Raw genomic sequence first — 22,342 nt, 5'->3', positions numbered from 1 at the left:
AATACCATAGTGGGTACTGACAGAGCTAAGGGGATGCTGCTGGAGTTCAAGAACTTTATCTATATTCCTGACTAGTAGCTAGACTTGCCTTGCCATCAAAACAGATTACATAATTCTTGTCTTTTATTATTTTAAGATGAAAAAATAAGACTTGTAGCAGACCTAAAAATAACCTACATTTATTAAATTGGTTTCTCATCATAGTCTCATTAAATGTAAATATAGAAAGTATTTTCTTGTGTAAAAAGCAAACATCTATTCCACCTCATTCTCTTTTGATTACATGGTCTCTGCCAATGGATCCAACGCAGGGTCTGCCTGCATGCTAGACAGTCAGCCCACTGCTCAACACAGAGCAGCAGCCCTGGTGTTCAGTAGTCTTTACACGCCTCCTGCCCAGCACACCAATTAACAGCGCTGTTCATGGAGCATCAGCATTGTTGATTGGAGCACTGGGCAGGGTAGGTGTGGGACTACTGGAGACACAGGCTGTTGTGCTCTCTTTTGAGCAGCTGTCTAACGCTCTAGCATGCTGCTAACACAAGGTGTTTTAAGCCTTCCTGCAGCAAATATGACGGTTAAAAAAATAAAGCCCTCACTCATCACTGTTCTACATTAATAATTGAGAATGTCAATTGGGTGGTAAAGGCAGAATCTCTAACTTGGCATTTATTTTGAAAACAAGGGCATTACAGTCCTGTAGATGGCAAATACCACAGCTTCATAAAATATTGACATCGGTATTGAAGTCCCTTAATCATGAATTCAACCCTGGCAAATATATACACACATACTGTATGTCACTTCACTTTTTTATTTTCAAATCTCTTGGCTCAAATCACTTAAGATTGGCTAATGCTTTTGGTTGACAGTACAAATAGGCTCATCTTAGGAAGAACAGACCTGTTGCATCCTATCATTATTCTCGGTACCATTTGTGATCTAACCACAGAAAAATAATACAAAGTGATTTATTTCAAATCTATTGCTGAAACTATTATTTTGTTGCCTTATTGGGTTTAGATTTGAATATTCACACACAACTGGTAATGGTACTTGGACATTCCTGTGTCATGTTCATGTGGGATTCTGCATTTAATGTTCAGCTAAACCCAGTTCATGCTTTACGGGAAAATTCCCACATTTGTTTGTGATTATGGAGTAATAAACACTTCTAATAAAACACTTCAGAACTGTTGTACTCTGAGAATTGCTATACTGTGCCTCTGTCCATGGTGCTGAAGCATGAAGCTCATTCAAATACACTGCCACACAGACAAATGTATCTGCAGGACATTGTACATGCTAACATTTTCAAGCTAACTAGACCTCATTATCAACGTTGTCCACTGCACTTTGAGAAAATGTTTTGTGTATGCGCTAGTAAGTATGCGCCATACCAATTTTTTAAGTTTCAGTATGTCTGGTGGCTACCACAACATTCTGGGTCTTGCAGCAATATGTATTCTAACAATCCGACCAGAATTTTTAGAAAAATATTTCAGGTAAAAAAGAAAACAATGCAAGTAGGTCACTTAAACAAAGAAGTATTTCCATTGTCAGACATAAGGTTAAACAAAAACCTGGCCATGAAAGCTAGCATTCTAAAAGTAGAATAAGCAATGCCTTTTGAGCAGCATAAGGAGAGTGATGGGTAAAAAATGGGGACCCAAATTTATAGCAGCCCAGTCAAGAATATAAAATATTTTAACCAGCATCCTTCTGGAAAATAGTTATTTGTCTACAGAGTTCCATTTCAGTCCTTTGCTCTTTCAGAACCAGAAGTACCACAGTTATATAATACCTCTGAGTGTATGTCTCCCGCTGGGTGCTGTAGTTTCCCCATCACACACCAGGATACAGTCATTTCAGACAGCAGGAGGAACCACAGTGCACACAGGACACGCCATCCCACACACCTGGTAGTGTTTTACAGCGGTGGTGCCTGTAGCTCTGCAGGAAAGCAAAGATGAAACTTGCTACCTTCCCCTGCTCAGCTAAAAAGAAGTTTTTATTTCTGCCTGTGTTGCTCTTGGAGATTCCCTCACTTCCTGTCTGGAAAAATGTTGTCAGCAGCACAGGAAGTGAGGGTAAATCACTCTAGAAGTGCCCAATCTATCCAAAAACAAGAAAAAAAGGTTTGGATGAAAATCTATTTAGACTGCATTATATACTGTATGATGTATTTTCTCAGTCCTCTTTCCAGGGTAGCACATAAGAGAGTGTGACTCCAGCCACTAGAGGCAGGAAGCAGATATGCTCACCAGTTATTTTATGTCCACTTTCTCTCCCACCTCTTCCAGGAGTGCAAGTAGGCTCTTATAGGGATGTCAACCGCCTCCTGTGCTTGCCCTACCTATCTACTTGACTACAGTGTGGGCCATCTGTCTTTTCCTTTCTTCTAGCCCCCTGATCTGCCCTCTGTATGGGTGAAGACGTTGTCTTGGGCCCACTTTACAGATTCAGGCTTCTGTAACATAGGTAGAGGGGGCAGGCTTGTGGTAGGCCCTTTGGGTTTTAGTTTGAAGAGCCACGCAGACTCCAAAATCTTTTATCCTCTAAATAGGCTGTTGCACTCGGAGAAGACTATGTTGCATGTCTGCTAGCTTCAGTGGTTGTGGTATAATTTCTTAACCAAATTCAGCTATCGCAACGATTCAGGGGCTTTTTTAAGGTTGTTTGCAGTTTTTCTTCATTTGGGTCACATTTGGCTTTAAAGTGTGCTTTCTATCTGTGTTTTTTCTGTGCACTTTTTTTCTGTTTGAGGTTTTGTTAGTTCTTAGATCCTTGTGTGTTCATACCTTTCAGAACTCAAGATAAATCCAAGCCTTCTCCTATGCCCCACCCCCTGAAACAGGGGCTTCCTGTATCTCTATATTACCAGTGTTAAGGAAAAATGTTTTCAACTTTAAAAATCTTTAGATCTATGCTGCCGAATTTAAAACCTCCTAGCCACTCACAAAGTCTACCATTATCTCCCATCATGACACTTTGGCCAGTAAGTAAAAGGAGGAAGAGAATTCCAGAGCTAGTGAGCACAGCGGCACCCATGCCTACTCTACTTAAGAGTCAGAAGGTCAGGATGGGGATGATCGTAGACCCTTTAGGTACAACCTATCCTTACATGATGTAGATGACCTCCTAAAGGTGATCTAAGAAACACTAAACACCCAAGAGGAAAAGGTTACCATGTCCTAACAGGATGAGATGTACCAGGGTCTTAACGGGGAAAAAAAGCCAAATATTCTTATTTTTTTAAGGTGTTCACAGATTCTATAAACAAATAATGGCTTGTACCTGAGAAGTCCTTCTTTTCCAAAAACATTAAATGAAGATTCTCTTTTGAGGTGGACTTTGTTAGCTTCTGTGAATTAAAAATGTAAAATTACACACAGCCTTTTCTCAGGTACGTGACACAACAGTTCTATCCTTTGAAGACATGGATATCCTTAAGGCCCCCATGGGTGAAAGGATGGATTCCCTGCTCAAAAGCTCCTAGGAGACTACAGTGGCTAACTGAAAATCTTCTTTAGGCTCATTTTGTGTAGCCTGCAATCTGGAACATTAGTTATCACAATTACAGGACCATTTGAAAGCAGGTACACCTAGGGAGAAAATCCTTGAATCCTTTTCTAACTTGACAAAAGAGGTAGGTTATATTACAGACACCTTAGTGGAACCATTGAGAACATATGTCTGCCAGATCTTCCGCACTTATCAATTTCTCCCACGCTGCACCTTTGCTCAAGACTTGGTCAGTTGATCTTTCGTCAAAAGTAGCTTTTTGGTCCAGACTAAAGGTTGCCTATACACTGTTCGAATTTCGGCCAGTTTTTGAGGGATCGCCCGAAATCCGCACAGTGTGTGTTACTGTCGGCCCCCTTTCGATTGGCATATCTCGATCAGCTGATTGAAGGAACTGGTCCAAAAATCTTGGATCGATCAGAGCCGGCAGCCAATGAGTTGCCCGGTTTGGTTGGGTATTGACAGGTGCCGGCATGTGTCAGAATACAATGCAACAGCGGGTTTCTTTGATCGACATGCTGTTGGTGCTGATGGAGGAATCGAGTCTATTTTTTTAGTTCTGCCTGCGGGATGAGTATGGGTACAAAGGAGTCTTAATTGACCTTTAATCTTCAGCTATGTGTACCTGAACAGAATTGGTTTGTATTTAAAATATTGATAAATACAGTTACTTATTCATTAAATAACATTGCATGTAGCAGTGTTAAATTTATATATTTTAAAACAAGACAAATATTTGGCATCAGAAAATAGTAATTCTTCCTATGGAAGCATGTTTATTACAATGCTTGTCCAAACAGATGTCTGGCTCTTTGCTTTCCTTTGACCTAATTGCTTAGTGTCGTTAAATTTAATTTGTATGCTGGCAGTATATATCAATAGGGATTGCCTTTAGCCCAGAATGAATTAATAGTGTTTTCTTTGTAACAAGAAAATTGTTTACTTTAAAAAACTAACCCGCTACAGGAAATGTATATTGCTTATATATGTGTAAGAGGAAGTTTGACATAACCACAATATCAGTATTTAGTAATGTTTTTAATTATTTATTATATATGTACATGGATGCAGCTATATTTTCCCATTGCATATGCCAATTTTGCTTGCTGCTTTCGTAGTGCATTTGGTTGCATTTAATTGCTGCTTCTCACAATGCAAGCCTATGGATCAGCTGACTCATAAAAAAAGAAGGCACTCCATGTGTGGCTGGTATCTTACCTCACCAGTTGTTAAGCAAAGCGGTAATGATAATAGCTAATCTACAAATGACTCCCTACAGTGTTTCTTTAAGACTTAAGGTGCCCATACACAGCATGATTTGCGTACGAGAATCGCGGGGAAATCCCGCGATCGTACGAGAATCGTGCAGTGTGTGGAAGGCGTGCAACCTTTTCTACTGTATGGTCGCACGCCTTCCATCGAACAAGCAGGCCGGAAAACCCGCCGGGAATCGTAGGATTCTCGGCGAGTTAGTGGCCTGCTTGTTTGACAACTGCCAAACGGGCCGGTGTGCGCACGCGCACACTGCCCTTTGCAGTCATCGGAAGCCCGCCCCTCATTGCAGTCATCGCAAGCCCGCCCCTCAGGGGGGCGGGCTTGTGATGATCGCAAGTACGATCTGCCTGTCCAAGATGGGCAGATCGTACATTTTTTTAAAGTACTTTACAACCCTCGCAAGACAAAAGTCTTGCGAGGGTTGTAAAGTGTATGTGCACCTTTTAAGCAGGGTTTTTCAAAATGGCAGTGGATAGAACTTAGCACTGTTAATAATGTAGTGATGTAGACTGTATTTTAATGATTGTTGAAATCTGAGTCATGGGCAAAGCTTTGCACTTTCCAGAGTGCAGTAATATTAAATAAAGAGAATCTAATAAAGTAGACATCTCTGTGACATCAACTGTGTTTAACTTAAAGACTCTAACTTAAAGGGTCAGTCCACCCAAAAATAGATGGTAATGTCCATTGGCATGAATCAACTGGGAGCTTCTTTGAGCTTTTTGGGATCCGACGGGTGAGGTGGCTATTCACAACTTTTCCAGGATCCTCCGAATACTGACAAAAGGAAGTCAGGTGGGACTGACACAGTAATGCCTGGAATAAAAATTGAACCACTAAGTTGGATACACTGTCCTCTCACATTTCAAGGCTTAATTGTTTAATTGGTGTGTACCTTTAAGGACAAAGCTTAAAGATTAGGTAAATGTTATGGGTTCAGGTAAGAGCGAAATTTTAGGTTGAGTTTTAGGCTCCATTCACACCGTTGGCACACGTATTTAATGTGCACCGCATTAAGGTAGCCTATTCATTTCAATGGAGTGCCTAAAAACAAAACACACCAAAAAAGGTGCATGTACTATTTTTTGTAACACTGTGCACTACAAGGCATTTTAGTGCATTACCATGCGTTGATGTGCTGCAATGCACTTTTGTTGGCAAGGTGTGTGTGGGAGCCTTTCAGAATTAATGGTAATGCATTGCACAATGGTGTGAACAGACTCTTAGTGGTTGGAATACTTTTAGGACTTGGGCACTTTGATACTTTCATTTGCTAACTGAAGGTGAACCGGTGCTTTGTTCATGCAGGGTAAAACAAGAAGTCCACTAAACTGTCGCCTACCCACCCTCCTTCTCTTTGCTCCTTTGCTGCTTTTCTTAGCTGCCATGAGCAAAATGACATACCAGATGCTTCCTGGTATAATGAGCATGTGACCCACTTTCTTCCCACAAAGCACTGCTGATGGTTGACCAGGCACCCAGCTCTTTCACATGGGGACAGAGAGAGTGTTCCAAGCCATTTGTAAGCTCCAAGGCACAACTTGGAGCCTACACAGGGGTTCTGCTTTTGCTACTAGTGGCAGAACAGAGCAGTGGGATAGTGAAAAGAATGTGATGCTGGGGAGGGGGACAGAGAAGTGACCAAATAAAGAATATCCCATAAACTCACAACTTTAAGGATGCCACCATTTGCTACTGATTTTAACACCTAAAAGGCACTAAGAACAAGGGCACTGGGGTCCTGGCAACAAAAGCTAACATACTGTTAAAATTGGGAGGGATGTGAAGGTAGAGCTGAAACCTTTAGGCTACCACCAGAAATGGTCCTAGGTGAGCATCCATTTTTATATTGAAGAACAAAAATCCCCTTGAGCAGTAGGCCTGCAATCATTGAAGAACATAACTTTTGTGTAGTGATAATGGATCCATTAAACAGAATATGTAAGCAGCACACACATCTTCTGAAGCCTTATTACCATGCCCATACATATTCAGTGCCTCCATATGTGGTACATATATGTCCCATAGAGCTTTAATTTATCAGACTGTCCCTTTTATGTCCATTAGATATGCACCATCTCTGTGTAAAATTGAACAAGCTTCTCTTCATGATTATTCAGCCCAGTGACATATATCTGTGAATATACGTTCAATTCATAACTGTTTTCTGCCAGGACCCATGCCGTTTGTCTGTAGAAGCTGCATGATGCTTTTCCGAGCTAGAAATGTGAATGATTTGTTAACCGGAAATCTTGGAATGTAAATCGCATGAATACTTAGAATATCCTTGGAATAATCATGCATTTTATTCTCCATAAAATAAGATGGAGTATCTAAGGAAGATACTGCATTAACAGCAGTAAGCAGATTGTTGATAACCCCACTGCAGTTATCTAGTGGGTATATATTATACATACCAAGACTGAAATAGAAAACACATGCAAAATATTACTGTTTATGGAAATTACATTACAGTTGGCCATACGTGGTACATTTTGATTTTGCAGTCTCTGTACAGCCCTTTTACATCTAATATATGTAATGTGCGCCTACCTAAACTGTCCAACTTCTATCCAATGAGGCAAGTACTTACATTACATGGTTGCTGGTAGATCAAAAGATAATAATTGTATAATGGCACTGCATAATTGCCTACATAAAAAAAAAAATTGGGGACACCTTTTTTGTTTTGCATTCAGCAAGCCATTGTAGGCAGAACATGTACTTGAATTAGCAAACATTTAAAATAGGCGTGGGTCTGTAAGATGCATATTGTAAACCTATTGTACAGCAACTTAACTTTAAAATGCTCTATATACAGGAAGAACAGAAACAGACAAGAAGGTATTGTTCATGAGTAGAATAATTTATGTATTTCTTTACCCAGCTGCAATCTTTGGACTGTACAGTCTATTTAAAGTGCAGTAACCGAAGAGCTCTTGCAGAGAATACAGTGATTAGCACCGATTAAAGTGAAAACACATTTGGCATAAAATATTTTGAAAACATAATTTGACACTGATCTTTTTGCTGAGTACTGTGACATCTTTTGTGGCTGCTGATGAGTTGAATCTTTCTGTAGGTGGCAAAAAGTCTGTGTAAAAGAACTAGTTAGGACTCTGTTGCCGAGCTTAATATAGCACACAAAATAGTGTAATAGTGTGTACCATATAGGGTTAGGGGTATAATGCACAACATAGTGTTTACAGTGTACAACATAGTGAATGTCAGGGGTCAGAAGTATAATGTACAGCAAAGTGTATGCAGTGCAAAGGTCAGGAATATAATGTACAACATAGTGTTTACAGTGCTGAGTACAGGAGTATAACATAGTGTACATGGAGCAGGGGATGGGTATAATGTACAACATAGTGAATGCAGTGAAGAGGTCAGGACTAGTGATGGGCTCTGGCGTGTTCGCAAGCGCCTCGTGCCGAGCCCACCAGGAAGCCGTCGGCGCACAGGGTGAATCACAGGCACTGAGGCATGTTCCCGGTCCGCAGCTGCAGAGATCGGGAAATGTCTCAGTGCCTGTGATTGGCCCTGCGCGCTGACAGCTTCCCGGCGGGCTCGGGACGAGGCGCTTGCGAATACGCCCAAGCCCATCACTAGTCAGGACTAGAACATACAACATAGAGTAGACAGTGTAGGGGTCAGTAGTATAGTGTACAACATAGCGTGTGCAGGGGTCAGGTGTATAGTGTACATAGTTCATGGAGTCAGGAGTAGTACAATGTACAATATAGTAAATGCAGGGTTCAGGAGTAAAGTGTATGACATAGCGTATTTAAGAGTATAATGTACAGCATAGCATATACAGTGCAGGGGTGCAGGAATGTGTTACCGGAGACCATAAACAGTGCAGATGTCAGGATGTGCGGCCTTCCATTAACTCTCTAAACAGATGCAGGCGATGCATCTACCGTTTTACCTTTCCCAAAGCCTACCTGTTGGATACAGGTCATATTTAGACATCAGGCTGCCCTGGGCACACCTGAATTTTGCCAATTATTTGGACTTGCACATCATGCTACACTTGCCTAACAAAGCACTCCCCTCCAGCATTGTGATGTCCGCAGTCTACCTCATAGAGACATACAGAGTCTGTTCTGCAATAAAACCTTACCTGCTAGCAATTATTTTAATAAGACCTTTAGTTCATTTTTAACTCCTGAAAACCACAAAATGAGAGAAAAAAAGGATGGTTTCACATTTAACCACTTCAGGACCAGCAATTTTTTTTGTGTGTGTACACTCTCGGCTCATTCTCGGCATTGGAAAAGAGCTGGTTGTCAGGATTGATGTAACTTATGTGGCATCTGCAAGAGTTACCTCATTAGTGGCCACCCAATGGCTGTAGAGGATCCACATGGTGAAGAACGGAGAGACAACTTTGAATCTGAACCTGCTGGAAGAGGGCACTCTAGTAAATGGGTAAGTGTGCTCTAATGTGCAAGTGTGCTGTGCATGCTTGAACTTTATGGCAAGAGCCACACCACCGCCATCCAGTCGATTTTAGGTTCTCTTTTTAAATGTTTATCCGTAAAACAAAGAGGTTATGTAAAAGTAAACATTAAGAAAATAAAAGGTCAAAATTGAACGGCAACCAATTATTTATTTCCCTTTAAGGAGACATTGCTAATTGCCTGGTGGACATTTTAAATAAATAGCGCAAGTATTTTAGCTTAAGCGATGAATATTTCCAGCAATTACTGTTGTTTTTCCACCATCTGACAGAGTGCAGATTGGCATCTCACCATTTCCAGCATCAAAGCACGGTGCATGGAAACATACCAGTTTTTATGCAATTACATCTCCATATAAAAAACTAATGAGTCCTACACACCACGCATTTTTGTTTTTGCTGTTCACTTGAGATTTGTTTATAGAAATGTTGTTCATATATCATTCCAACATGAAATGTAAAGCAAAAACCTTGACAATACTGGGAATATAACAAGACATTTGTCAATGAATTTGATGTTGAACTAAATGAACATCAGATGCCTCTGCAAGAAGATACACTGCCATACTCTCCTGGGCTTGCAATTAGTAAGCTCATCATGTAGCATTAAAGGGTGTATGCATTTTCACAATAAAACTGCTCATATGATGGGCATTATTCTCTGTGGGCTTATGTGCACTACAGTGAGGGTCAGCCAGAGCACAAGAGGATGGCAACACTTCCTGGTTAGGTAGGGCAGTGCCAATTTGTAAACATTGTATTTGAGGTCCACATTTTTAAGTCTTTAGAACAGAAAGCAGATCTTTTAATAAGGCTTAAAGTACAAAATTAAACATCGTAATTTGATGAGGTGAGACCTTATATTGAAAGTTTTTATTGTGAAAGTGCAATGATCAAGTGCAATGATCTTTTGAAGTAAACATTAAAAAAATATGAGCGCTACCCATTGAGGACTTCTTTTTATGAATGATGCTGCCTTTACTAGCTAGTACATCACTGACATTAAATAAGCAGACATAGTGGGAGCTTAGGGTTATTTACAGACTTTACTGGCTGTTCTAAGTCAGATGTACTGTATATGTGCCATTAAAAGCGGTGGAATTCAGAAGTTGTATGAAACACTTCTACTATAAGTAATGTCTATACAGTACATTGTCATTGCTGTGCTCATTGGTGTTATGCAATACATAGTGTACTACATAACATTTAGAGTGATCTATTGTGGAATATGTAATGCACTGTACAGCATATAGAATAGGACAGTCTGGGGAGTCTTGGAAAATATAACCCACAGTACAGTCTGAATGATAAAGTTTTGCTGGTATCATAGTAGCCATGAAGCTTTCTGTCTGTAGCACTATCACATTAACTGGGAGAGGGTGTGGGCAGGGCTACCACTTACTCACTTTCTGGGTTCCTACTTTAATATGACTACGCAATATATGAACAATTCTTGTTTTATGTAATATCACTTATGACTATATAATTCAAACTTAAAGATGTTTTTTTGCTTACATATATATTTATCCAATTCTTTTGATATGGATCCACAAGATGCATATATACAGTACATGCTACATATAGCTTAGCTTTATTGTTTTCAACCACTGCAGCTGACCCCTATGCAATGTGTACAATGTGTACCCGCATGTTGCTATACAAGCAGCTCAACTATATCTAATGTATATGCTGAAATACCCGACTGATCTCTTTACTTCTCTCGACCACAGTATGTAAGATCCGTATGAGCAGCTTTTTATAGCTTTAGAACAGGATCACTCCAAGTGTTCCATGGGTGGTTTTAATCTATAGCAAATTTGTGTGTAATTGATCTGCAGATAGCTTCATTTGCTTAATAACATAAACATTACAAAGTGGTTAATTTGACACTTCTGTATTCTTTAAAAACCCCAAGCCTGAATTCTTGTTTTAACTTGGTTAATATGGGATGTCCATTAAAGATAGTGTCTTGGACTTTATGTATATGTGAGTGCAATCAACTTATACTATGTACAGTATGTTAACATCTTAAAAAACCTTATTTCTATGTATTGTTTGTATCTATACATATACAAATACAAGTACAAGAAAGGGGGAAATGTAAATGGCAGGTTCTCAGGCAACATACGCACCTGACCTAAAGCCGCTTAATTACTCAAATCTACAGTTAGTCTTACCGGTAACAGTATTTCTAAGAATCTTCCAGGACAGCAACCTGAGTTTTTGAAGTAGGCTTGCTGTCCTGGAAGATGATTGGAGAAATAAAATATCAGTGTATGCAATTATAAGCATATAAAAAAAAAGATAACATTGACCAAAAATCATTTTTTATTTCCCTTTGAAGTTTTACTCTGATCTCCGTATCATCTGCAGGGTTGTAAAAAATCTATATTTCTTTTATTTTAGATGTGCATTACCCTGCTTGCTTTTTAATCTTCTCTGTAGCTTTGAAGGAGACTTTACATTCGCAAGTGTGCTACTGTAATTATTATGGAGGTGTGGAATAAAGTTATGTTTACTGCCATATAGAAGGAAAACATGGATTCTAATCATTTTGCTGATAACATGGCCTAAGGGTGCCTCAAAGTACCTGATATGTTGAATCTGTTTAGCAAGAGAAGAAAATTCAGATATAACAATAAAAGGAATCTAATTATCTGCACAGAATAAACTGTTCCAGAATGTTTGCATGCCTATTTTTAGAGTAGAAAAATTGCAAATAAGGAGATTATTTTTCCTAGAGTCTGAATTTGTTTGCTACCTGCTTGCCAAGATGTCCCTTACTAATTATTCTGTTTTAGACTCAATAAAATATGCCACTATTTAGGTATCATTACACATTAATGTTTGGGGAATATTGAGGCATTTTCAAGTTAAAAAACCTTCAAGCATATGTCTAGGCAAAATTAAAACAAAAACAAAAAAAACACATATTTTGTAGATCTTTGCAATATGTGCACATTTGTTTTAAACACACTGCAAGTACAGAAAAAAAATTGCTAATGTGCCGGAAATCTAACCTGCTCCTACCTTCCACTTATATATTTTTGGCTCTGAATTCCAAAGCCCACGTTGTCAGCCCTGCTCACCTTATTTGAGATGCATTAAAAAGAACACAGACCTCTCCTTATTTCATAACCCCTCATTGTGCAAAGTCACATGAAATTATCAGCTCACGAGATTTGTGGTATTTTTTTATACTTCTCAAATAGATATAACAAAATGCTTTCAGTGGTATATATTGCAGACCAGGAGAGAGCAAATAAGAGGCGTTCATTGTTAGGCTTCACATGCATACATACAATCCTTCCTCAGGGAGGACCGGAGTACAAAACTCTAACCCTCACGGTGCAATAGGAGATGTCATTATCTCTTTGTATATCGGTGCTGACAGCATCATGCAATCTAAATGGCATGGACACCCTAGGAAGGTATTCTAATAAAGACCATTTCATTTTGACTATAACCGTTGCATTTCCAACTCTACCTTGTAGAAATATCAGTTGAAATTTGATTGGTTGCTACAGGAAATTAATTTTTATCACCACACTTTACAAGCCTAAGGCTCCATTCACACCTGAATGGCTCTCTGCGCGTATTCGGCTTTACGGATACACGTGGAGCCGCTCAAACACAAAAAACAATGCACTTCAATCACACCATTGCGGGGACCGCGCGGCCCCCGAAATAGTGCAAGCGTGATAATGCGCCAGATTCTGCACGTTCGCGGCTTTTTAATGGCTGCAAACGAGCAGCATCCACGTGGATTAAAAAACATTAGCGGTTTCATCAAGCACGGTCTTCTGCGCGGGAAACCGTGCAGGAACTGCAAACGATATGTGTGAATGAATGCAGCCTAAGGAAGAGCTGATAATTTGGATAGTTTAACATCATGCTTAAAATTAGTTCAACCTTCAGCTTAAAAAATGTATGTATAGCCATAACTTTTTGTCTTTTAAAGCTTTGGACAAAGTAGTGAGGTACTAGAAACCCTGTCAATGCGATAGTGCTTTTTGCATCCCTGCTGGGGAAATTCACCCTCTATATTTGTCCTGGTGATTTGTCACTGAGACATAAAGTGAGGGGTAATCCAAAACTTTACAGTTGTCTCCGGAACAAAAGACGATGGAAAAATCTTCCAATGGAGACATTTGTTTTAGTAACAACTCCCTAAGGGGGTAATTCACATCTCTTTATTGAGATTTCCTCTCACTTCTTGCTGCATCTCCAGAACTGAAATTAAAGGGAAATCTCCCCAATGGGACACAAAAAAAAACAAATGTTGTGGCTTATCACTACTCTATCCAAAACTAAAAGATAACTTTTGGCTGTACAAACACTTTAATCTTCTTCTTTATTTTGTATTATTGTATATAGCCCGACATGAGCTGGGCCAAGAAATGAAATCATATTATGCCTTTACTATCAATCCCATGCACCTTATGTTCAGCAATAGTATTAATTTTGCTGTTTCAAAAATCTTGCCTGCATCTGTTTTTTACTGTGTTATGTAAGGGCACCTTCATTCTGCTGCCTTATAGGCATTGTATAGTAGTGTTGTGCATTGCATTTTGTTTCTTATGATTAGGGCTTAATTTTCTAGTATCAATGAAGGTGGTATATTTTGAAATAGTAAAATGATTTCCATTTAAATAAGAATATTGCATTTGAATAATGTTCTTTGCTTATATCCAGCTGTAAAGTGTACCTCTCAACCTTTTTCCCCCATTTTCTATTTACCACCTAAAGAAATAAAAAGCTATTGATCATATAGCTTAATTGCTGAAACTTAAATTTACATACAAGTAAATAAGTCAGAGCAGTGACATGTCCCTTATCAGAAGGCTATATATGAGTAGAGACGGTGTGACAGAGAATTACTTGTAACCCAGAGTACTCTGGAATTACTATATCCTATATTAAATGTTTATTTGTACAATAGAGCTTGTGTGTGTATTTCTGTATATTGGATAAAGAAATTTTGGCCTGGATCTGGATACTCGGTGCCACACCCCTAGTAATAGTATGCAAAAACTTTAGGAGGAAAGAAAAGTGGGGTTTTGGAAGCACCGACAAATGACAACTCCAAACACAAAATATATAAAATGTATATTTATTAATTAATTGTTTTAAGTCTTAAAAAGGGGGGGCTTAATGCCAATAGTAAAAACAGCTAATTGGGTAGCTAGTCCCTAGAAGCTCTTTCCACATACACAATACACTTTCCATTTACAGAACAAACATGATTCACCATATGATTTTATAGACATACAGGATTGGGGTTAGTACAGCCAATACCCGGAATTCATAAAGATAGGCCTAAACAGAAATGCTTGCGGGGCTGTGGAGTGGAACAAATACTCTCCACTAACACTGCCCTAGGAGCAGAGTATGGCCATTAGAACACAACATGATTCAATTAACCTTCCATTAGCAATCACCATCGATCATATTACCATCTATATTTGTGGCATCATGATATAGGGGGGAATTCATGAAATATAATCTTGGTCTTATTTTGATCAGGTCTAACAAGTATCGTCACTCTTCCAAAACAAGTATTATTAAAACTCAGCACACTATGGTGGCCACACCTTGTTTGTAGGACAGGGCTAGTAAGCTTGCTCCACCCCATAAAATTGAGTACTGATCTCAGGTTTAAATTTTGTTATATATATGAATTGTCTGACATTTACATAGAATGAATGAATTATGGTTATTTATTGTACCTAGATCATGTACAACAATTTTTTCCTTATCAATTAATTGAATCGTGTTGTGTTCTAATGGCCATACTCAGCTCCTAGGGCAGTGTTAGTAGAGAGTATTTGTTCCACTCCACAGCCCCGCGAGCATTTCTGTATATTTTTGGGTTTTTATAGAATTCTGGGTATTGACTGTACTAACCCCAATCATGTATGTCTATAAAATCATATGGTGAATCATGTTTGTTCTGTAAATGGAAAGTGTATTGTGTATGTGGAAAGAGCCTCTAGGGACTATCTACCCAATTAGCTGTTTTTACTATTGGCATTAAGCACCCCCTTTTTAAGACTTAATACCAATAATTAATAAATATACATGTTATATATTTTGTGTTTGGAGTTGTCATTGTTTTTGCATGTATTTCTGTATAGGCATATTCGATTGATATATACACACCCTTTACATATTACATACAATGAATAAAAAAATCATCAGTCTAATGTATAAACTTTTAGTAAGTTTGGATTTGACCCACAACTGTCACAGTTTGCCTTTAAAATTGTGTTTTTTGGTGCTTTAAAATTGTCTAATAGTAATGTATCCTTCTCTACATTCTTAGGAAGCAGATACAGATGACAACCAAGGAACCCTTGGCTTTGATGAGTTCTGTGCATTCTATAAGATGATGTCCACAAGGAGGGATCTGTACTTGCTGATGTTAACGTACAGTAACCACAAGGACCATCTGGACTCTAATGACCTGAAGCGATTCCTTGAAACTGAGCAAAAGGTAAAACACCATAAAAGGTGGAACACATTGTTTTAAGTACGTGGTCATTGCTAATAATTTAAAGTGCATCACATCATAAAAAAAAGAAAAAAAGGCGGTGCGTATAGCATGTTTTTAGCACTTATGTGTATGGTTCTTACGAGTATTGGGTCCCTTGAAAAAAGCTCTACCTAACCTTTTGAAGATGAAATCTCTAATTCTATGTTACCTGTATTAGAAAATGAATATCTATTTTCCTAACCACATGGAATATGTTTTTATAAACATAAAAAATTGAATTCTATTATGTGACACAATAACATGGATTCTATCACAGAGGCTGTTAGATTTTTGTGGATGACTGTAATTGCCTTTTTCCTTTCTCTGTGTATTTCACCATGGCTAACATTCTTAACACTTTCTGTTTTATTGAAGCTGACATTTCAAGTTGAGAAATTGAAAGTTAGAAACTATATTTTTGGTATAGATGGAATGCTTATTACTCGTTACTATAATATCCGTGTGCAGAATTAAGAAGAAACACTTTAAACACATCTGAGAGTTGCTTCATTATAATTAATTTCTTTTAAAAGCAAATAAGCATTTAAAGTTCTACAACTTCCCTTTCAGCTACATGCTCCATTCAGTGATCCATTCTGTTCTGGTTGAGCATTGACCATGACCTCCATTAATTTAAGTGAATGTTTGATCTCTGTGTTATAGGAAATACCGCACTCCTGCTTCACTGTAGATCAGGCATCAGCAACCCTCAGCAGGCATTTCTGGGCAGGCACACAATGCCGCTTGTGCTACTACCTGCTGCCATTGGCGGTAATTGACAGCTCATTTAGCTATCAATGACAAAGCCTGGCCCACCCACCTCTCTGACATTACTAAAAGCCGGATGGTGGCACCTTGCTGCACATAAGCCCACCCACATGCCTACAGCACTACCCTGCATTCTTGCAGGTACATGGTTTGTAACTGATCTGAGATCTGAAGTGCATGCAAAAGGGTTGAGTATATTTTGTGAATGCACCAGTTAATCAATGCTTGCATTTATTATTGTACTGTAATAGCAATTTAAACATATATGATAATTGAGTTTAACTTACCATTAATAGTGCAACTATGAGCGCAAAAATGAAAAACAAACCATACAACAATGTTGAGCTGTTGTTCACTGTTGTCTAATGCTTGTAAACATGACACCTAATGCAAAAAAAGGTTGCTGACCCCTGCCATAGATGTTAACAAACTCTACAAAAGTTCACCAAAGGTAGCCGCTCTCAAGCTCTCTTTCTCTTTTACGTGGACCCCCTCTCTTAAATACTTCACCTGACCCCGTCATACGACACCTTATACGCAGCTAACATCCCCCCTCTCCTGAAAACCCTCAACAATTTGCTATCTTCCTGGCAGAGATTTCCTATATCTTGGATAGGCAAGATCCACGCAGTAAAGATGACCTTCCTGCCCAAGCTGCTTTACGTCTTTCGAGTCCTTCCGCTCCCCAGCCACATTCTCCGCATCCTGCAATGCAAGGTACTTGCGTTCATCTGTGGCAACTCTAGACCCCGTATAAATCAAAAACTGCTCTATCGCTCTAAATCTTGTGGTGGTCTTGCAGTCCCGAATCTTCGATCATACTACATCGCCGCCAACATTGCCCCCTTAGCCCTATTGCACTCAAAAATCGTACTCCCCCTCTGGGCATGCTTGGATATGGTAGACTGCCACCCCCTATGCCTTTCATCACGGCTATTGCTTTCTCCGACTGATCGCCCGCCCACTCTTACTCCTATTATCCACTCCCTGAAAATGTGGGATGGGGTTAGGTACTCAAGCAACTTGATGTCCCCTCACCTACCTTTGCTGATCTGGATCGATTCTCCCTTATTCCCCCCTGGTGCTAGCTACCCTCATTCGTTCTCCTGGTGGTCACGCAATGACCTAACCACCGTATACTCTCATCTCATTTTCAGGAGTGAAATAGTTCCAGCAACTTCATGAAACTCATAATAATCCCCTCCGGGAATGGTACCATTATACTCAAATAAGCCACTTTATTAACTCACTGCTAAAGGACACTTCTGCCCCCAAACGACTGACCCTGTTCGAGTGCTGCTACTCCGACCCGCACGCTCCAGGCGTCATCTCCCTAATCTACTTCTCTCTGCTCGCTTCATCCTCTCCCTCTCTTGCTCCTTATCAACATAAGTGGCATGAGGAATTGGGTAGGTCCCTGACTCCAGAGGACTGGCAGCTTACCTGGTCAGGGGTGGCCCGCTGTTCCCGCAATGTGGAACTCCTACAAAGTGATGTATCGTTGGTATTGCACGCCTGCCCATCTAGCGAAATACATTCCAACCTACTCTCCGCATTGCTTCCGGGGCTACACCACGCCAGGCACCATGTTCCACATCTGGTGGACATGTCCCCATCTTTGGAACAGTGTATGTGGCCTAATTTGCTCTCTTTTCCAAGTTTCCTCCCCTCTGCACCCCGTGTCATGTTACATGATGTTGTGAGACCTATGGGCCTTCCTTTTTAGAGGATCAGGTCTATACAGCACTGTCCTTATGACATTTTTCAGGACCCTCCATTCCAAGTCTGTTGGTTACTCACAGTATTCTGTTGTGCTCTACGCAGCACCAAGAATGTGTGCTTTCTGTATTGTTACCTTGCAAGCCTTGACTTTATCTTTTGTATTTTTCATACAAAACACACAAAAAAACAATAAAACCTTTGTGAAAGAAAAGTTCACCAAAAGTTAAACTACAGCGGTGAAAAATTACAATTAACCATCTACATAGAACACCGGATTTTTAGAAACTTTTTTTGGATAAGGAAAAAGTTAGAAGGGTTTTCCTTTCTGTCTGTGACTTATTTAGGGAGATTTATCTTGGTTGAGGTGACCATGTTCCCCAGGGACAGGAAGTGGTGGGAAATCCAAAATTTTACAGTTGATAATGGAACAGGAATAGAGGATAAATCTTCCATGGGGACTCTGTTGACAGCTAAGAGAGGATTTGCCCACACTTTGTTTTGTCCATGGGGCAGGAAATCAAGATAAATCTCCCCAACAGGACACATGCAATCGATTCTAACCTGTTCTTATGCTATCCAAAAGTTAAAAGAAAACAAAAAGTGTTAGCAATGGATACATTTAAACATTGTTCCTGCTTAAGGAAATGTAGGGGATACCATCTATTTATGCAACAGGCTGTGTATAATTTGACTTTAGATTGTGCAGGATGAGCCACTTACAGGAGGTGAGGTAAAGAGGATTCTAGAAACACAGCATGGGAAGGTCATTTTTATTGGCATTAAACTTAGCCTAGTTAAAATAGAAAATAAAAGGATATGTGTACTTTAGTTGCGCTACTGAAACCTGCATGCCACTCTTTGCATGGAAGGCTTGTCAGAATAAGGGTAGTGTCCCTCTCTAATCGCATCAAGGGCTGGGAACATATTGCAGAAAGGCCAAATGGCGCCTGATAGAACGTAAATCTCTGGGAAGTGATGTTTGCAACTACTACAAACTAGATCCGGTGAAGGGAGTTGTGTAATTGGTATTAAAGTACATGCATTCTTTTGAAGCAGGCTTTCTTTGCACTGCAGGAAAGGTCTGTTTATTCATTGTGCCCCAATGCCAAATGCTGCAAAAATGTATTTACCTTTTTACCTCTATGTAAAATATATATTGCCAATCTCTACTTGCCATCATCGACTTCTTCCTCTGTCCAGCGTCAACAGTCTTCTTCAATCAGAATGACACTAGCATCATTCTGCCCATTTCTTTTGAGCCCAGCCCCAAAGAATAAATGGAATGCATGCCAATTATACTGACAGTTTGTATACTCACTGAAGACTGGTATACTTTGAGGTTGGTTCAGTGGACTTTCTAACAGGTCACTGGTTTTACCTATTTACTGATTTTACTTATAGCCTGGGATGCTCTCTACATTCCAAAACATCATATACAGGAGATAATTTTAAAACTAATTTTCATACCCAGAAACAATTTTTAAAATACAAGAGAAAAGAAGTAATCAGACTCCTAAAAAAAAGGCACCATGATCACATTTTTGGAGAAGAAACTGTGATTTGATGCACTGATTTTCACATATGCAGTTCAATCTGGAATAGCAGCAATAGAGAATTCCCAGAATTCAACTGGAACGGAGAAAGCCATTTATCATTAGGGAAATCTATTAAAAATGAGAGAGGAAACCAAGCAAGATGACACTGTAGATGATTGGGTTTGAGATTTGGGAGATGGCTATAGACAACAATCCTTTAATCAAAGTAATTGAAGCATGTCAATCTTTGCATAATGATGTTGCAGAAGGGAATCTTTTTTTTTTTTCAAGCAGATTTGGCTGCTGTTTAATTTTAGGTTATTACACTTCAAGTCGGTTATTGATTATACTACTTTATATATTAATGTAACTTTAAATGAAAAACGGGGTTATTTTAGCATGAGGTTCATTTTTTTTTTTTTAGCTGAAACTGTGATAATTTTCATTTCTGATAAAATATTCAATTTTGGGTAGCCAATGGAGAGTTACATTGGAACTGGTTTAGAAGGGGCTTTTGGTTATGTGTCAGGTTTTCATTATTGTTTTCCCTGTTGAGAAGATTTACCCCAAATTCTCCTGTGTACTAGATGAGACAGAAAGTGAAGGGACATTTTCCTGATTAAATACAGAGAATACAAATAAACATTCAGAAGTTCTAACACATCCCCACATTTAAAAGAAAAAAGGCAAAAAACTTTTTTTTGCTGTTTGTGTCCCTATTGAAGAGGGTGTTTGTATCACTTCCTGTTTCAGTGACCAAACAGGATGTGAGTGGAACTCTGCCCATTTAGCAAACAGACAGTTATAAAAACCCAGCAGAGCCCGTAATCCTTCACTGTATCCAAAATTAAAACGTCTTGGTTGGAGTTTTACTTTTAAATCATTCATTGACTCCTTGTTTGTCTTGGGGACTCCAACAGTGCTATTTTACTGCTGCAGTTCCTAGTTCTATTCCTGTCACTTTTACAAAGCTAACCAAAGGAGTCTTATTTTTTCTGCAGCATTCTTCATAGTTTTTCAGAATTCTAAAGGAAGAGTGAGACCCCCACGTTTCTTTTATGGCTGTTACTCCAACAGTGAGATCTCCCTTCAGTAATTCCTAACTCTGTTCCTGTCGAGCCACAAGCTGTGCATGTTCTCACCTATAGAGTCCCTGGAAGTTACAAGACATTTTTAACTCCATTCTTCATCATAATCCAAAAGCTGAGATCTCGGTTTTGGATGAACTGACCTTTGTTACTGAAACTATAAACTTTGGAGGCCTTTAAAAAAATAAAGTTTTCTAAGTAATTTTGCTCAAAAAAAGCATAAAGTCTGAGCATTGAATCTATGTTATTTCTGTAATCCTTTTTATCTTTCAGTATACACTTTGTAATTTTCTCTGAGTCTCTGTGCATTTTAAAAGGTCAAGCAATTTTGGTTGCCATATATTGTAAGCTAAATAGGATAAGTGAATCCCTTAATCCCCCAGTACAAGACCCCATGTGACAATCCTACTGGAGTGTTGTTTAAACTGATATCCCACAGGCTTAATACCTTCAAAACAATATGACCTCCAAACTTAGAATTGGGCTCAGCACTTCATCAGTCCCTATGAGCATCCATTAATAAGTGGTAACATCTGATGTTTGCTATTGAACTTGACACTGATTGACGGTCCCGGGGATCTTATTGGGAGATTAGCAGCCCTCCAGCATTAGGTCAGAAAATTGGATTGCTGGATCCAATAAAGGGTGATGGTACAGGCTTGTGAAATCAGATTAGCCAGTTTGGATTTATCTCTTTTTCCTTTATTTGTACTGCAGATGATGAATGTAACTAAAGAATACTGCCTGGACATAGTGGCTAAATTCGAACCTTGCCCGGAAAACAAAAAGGAATGCGTCCTGGGAATTGATGGTATGTAAATAAATGCAGTAACTTGTAATACCATATACACTGTATGTGAAAGCGGTCTGCTGTGCCTGTTTGAAGAATACAAGGGACAAAGGATACTTTTACTTTTCTTACTTTTTTAGGTTAATTTATTACAAAAAGTATAGGCTTAGTGCAGCTGTTGAATACAATTTTTATCACAGGTATAAGATTAGAAAAGAAGACATAAGGCTTAATTCACAAAACCTTAGCACAAGGGTAAGACATTTTATTTCAAACGTGTGCTTGATTTTCAAATCTTATTGGACAAAGCTGAAAATAAAAGTAATTTTTCTTTAAATCAGGATCCTTATCCTGGTGGTTTCGCTTGGAAATTTCACAATATAGAGATATATATTTTTAAAAATAATGCGTTGTCACTTAATCCATATCCACTTAAGCTGGCCATACACAAGGCAGCTTTCATTTCCCAGTTGATCAAGATTGGTTGAATTTGCTTAAAAGTTGCCACGTGTATGGCCAACTTTACAGTAATCAGCAGCTGGGAGAATGCTTTGTTTGCTAAAAACCTACAGTCAGTTTTAAGCAGCCATAAAAGTCCCCAAAGGTAGTAAAAGTTGCAATATGTATCAATATTTGATA

The 22,342-nt window shown here is 39.0% G+C and overlaps 1 protein-coding gene across 1 annotated transcript in view; it reads left to right on the top strand.

Annotated features, from left to right (window-relative positions):
- PLCH2 (phospholipase C eta 2) overlaps window positions 1-22,342 on the top strand; it is a 400,220-nt gene that overhangs the window by 267,480 nt on the left and 110,398 nt on the right. Inside the window, exons 5-6 of the mRNA XM_018565131.1 lie at window positions 15,591-15,761; window positions 21,631-21,724. Of these exons, the coding sequence (XP_018420633.1) occupies window positions 15,591-15,761; window positions 21,631-21,724 (265 nt within the window). The remainder of the gene's footprint in view (window positions 1-15,590; window positions 15,762-21,630; window positions 21,725-22,342) is intronic.

This window comes from Nanorana parkeri, unplaced genomic scaffold (assembly GCF_000935625.1).
Source record: "Nanorana parkeri isolate BGI_ZX_2015 unplaced genomic scaffold, ASM93562v1 scaffold815, whole genome shotgun sequence".
NCBI classification, from domain to species: Eukaryota; Metazoa; Chordata; class Amphibia; order Anura; family Dicroglossidae; genus Nanorana; species Nanorana parkeri.
The sequence above is the reverse complement of the archived record's forward strand: the minus strand, read 5'-3'. Positions and strand labels throughout refer to the sequence as shown.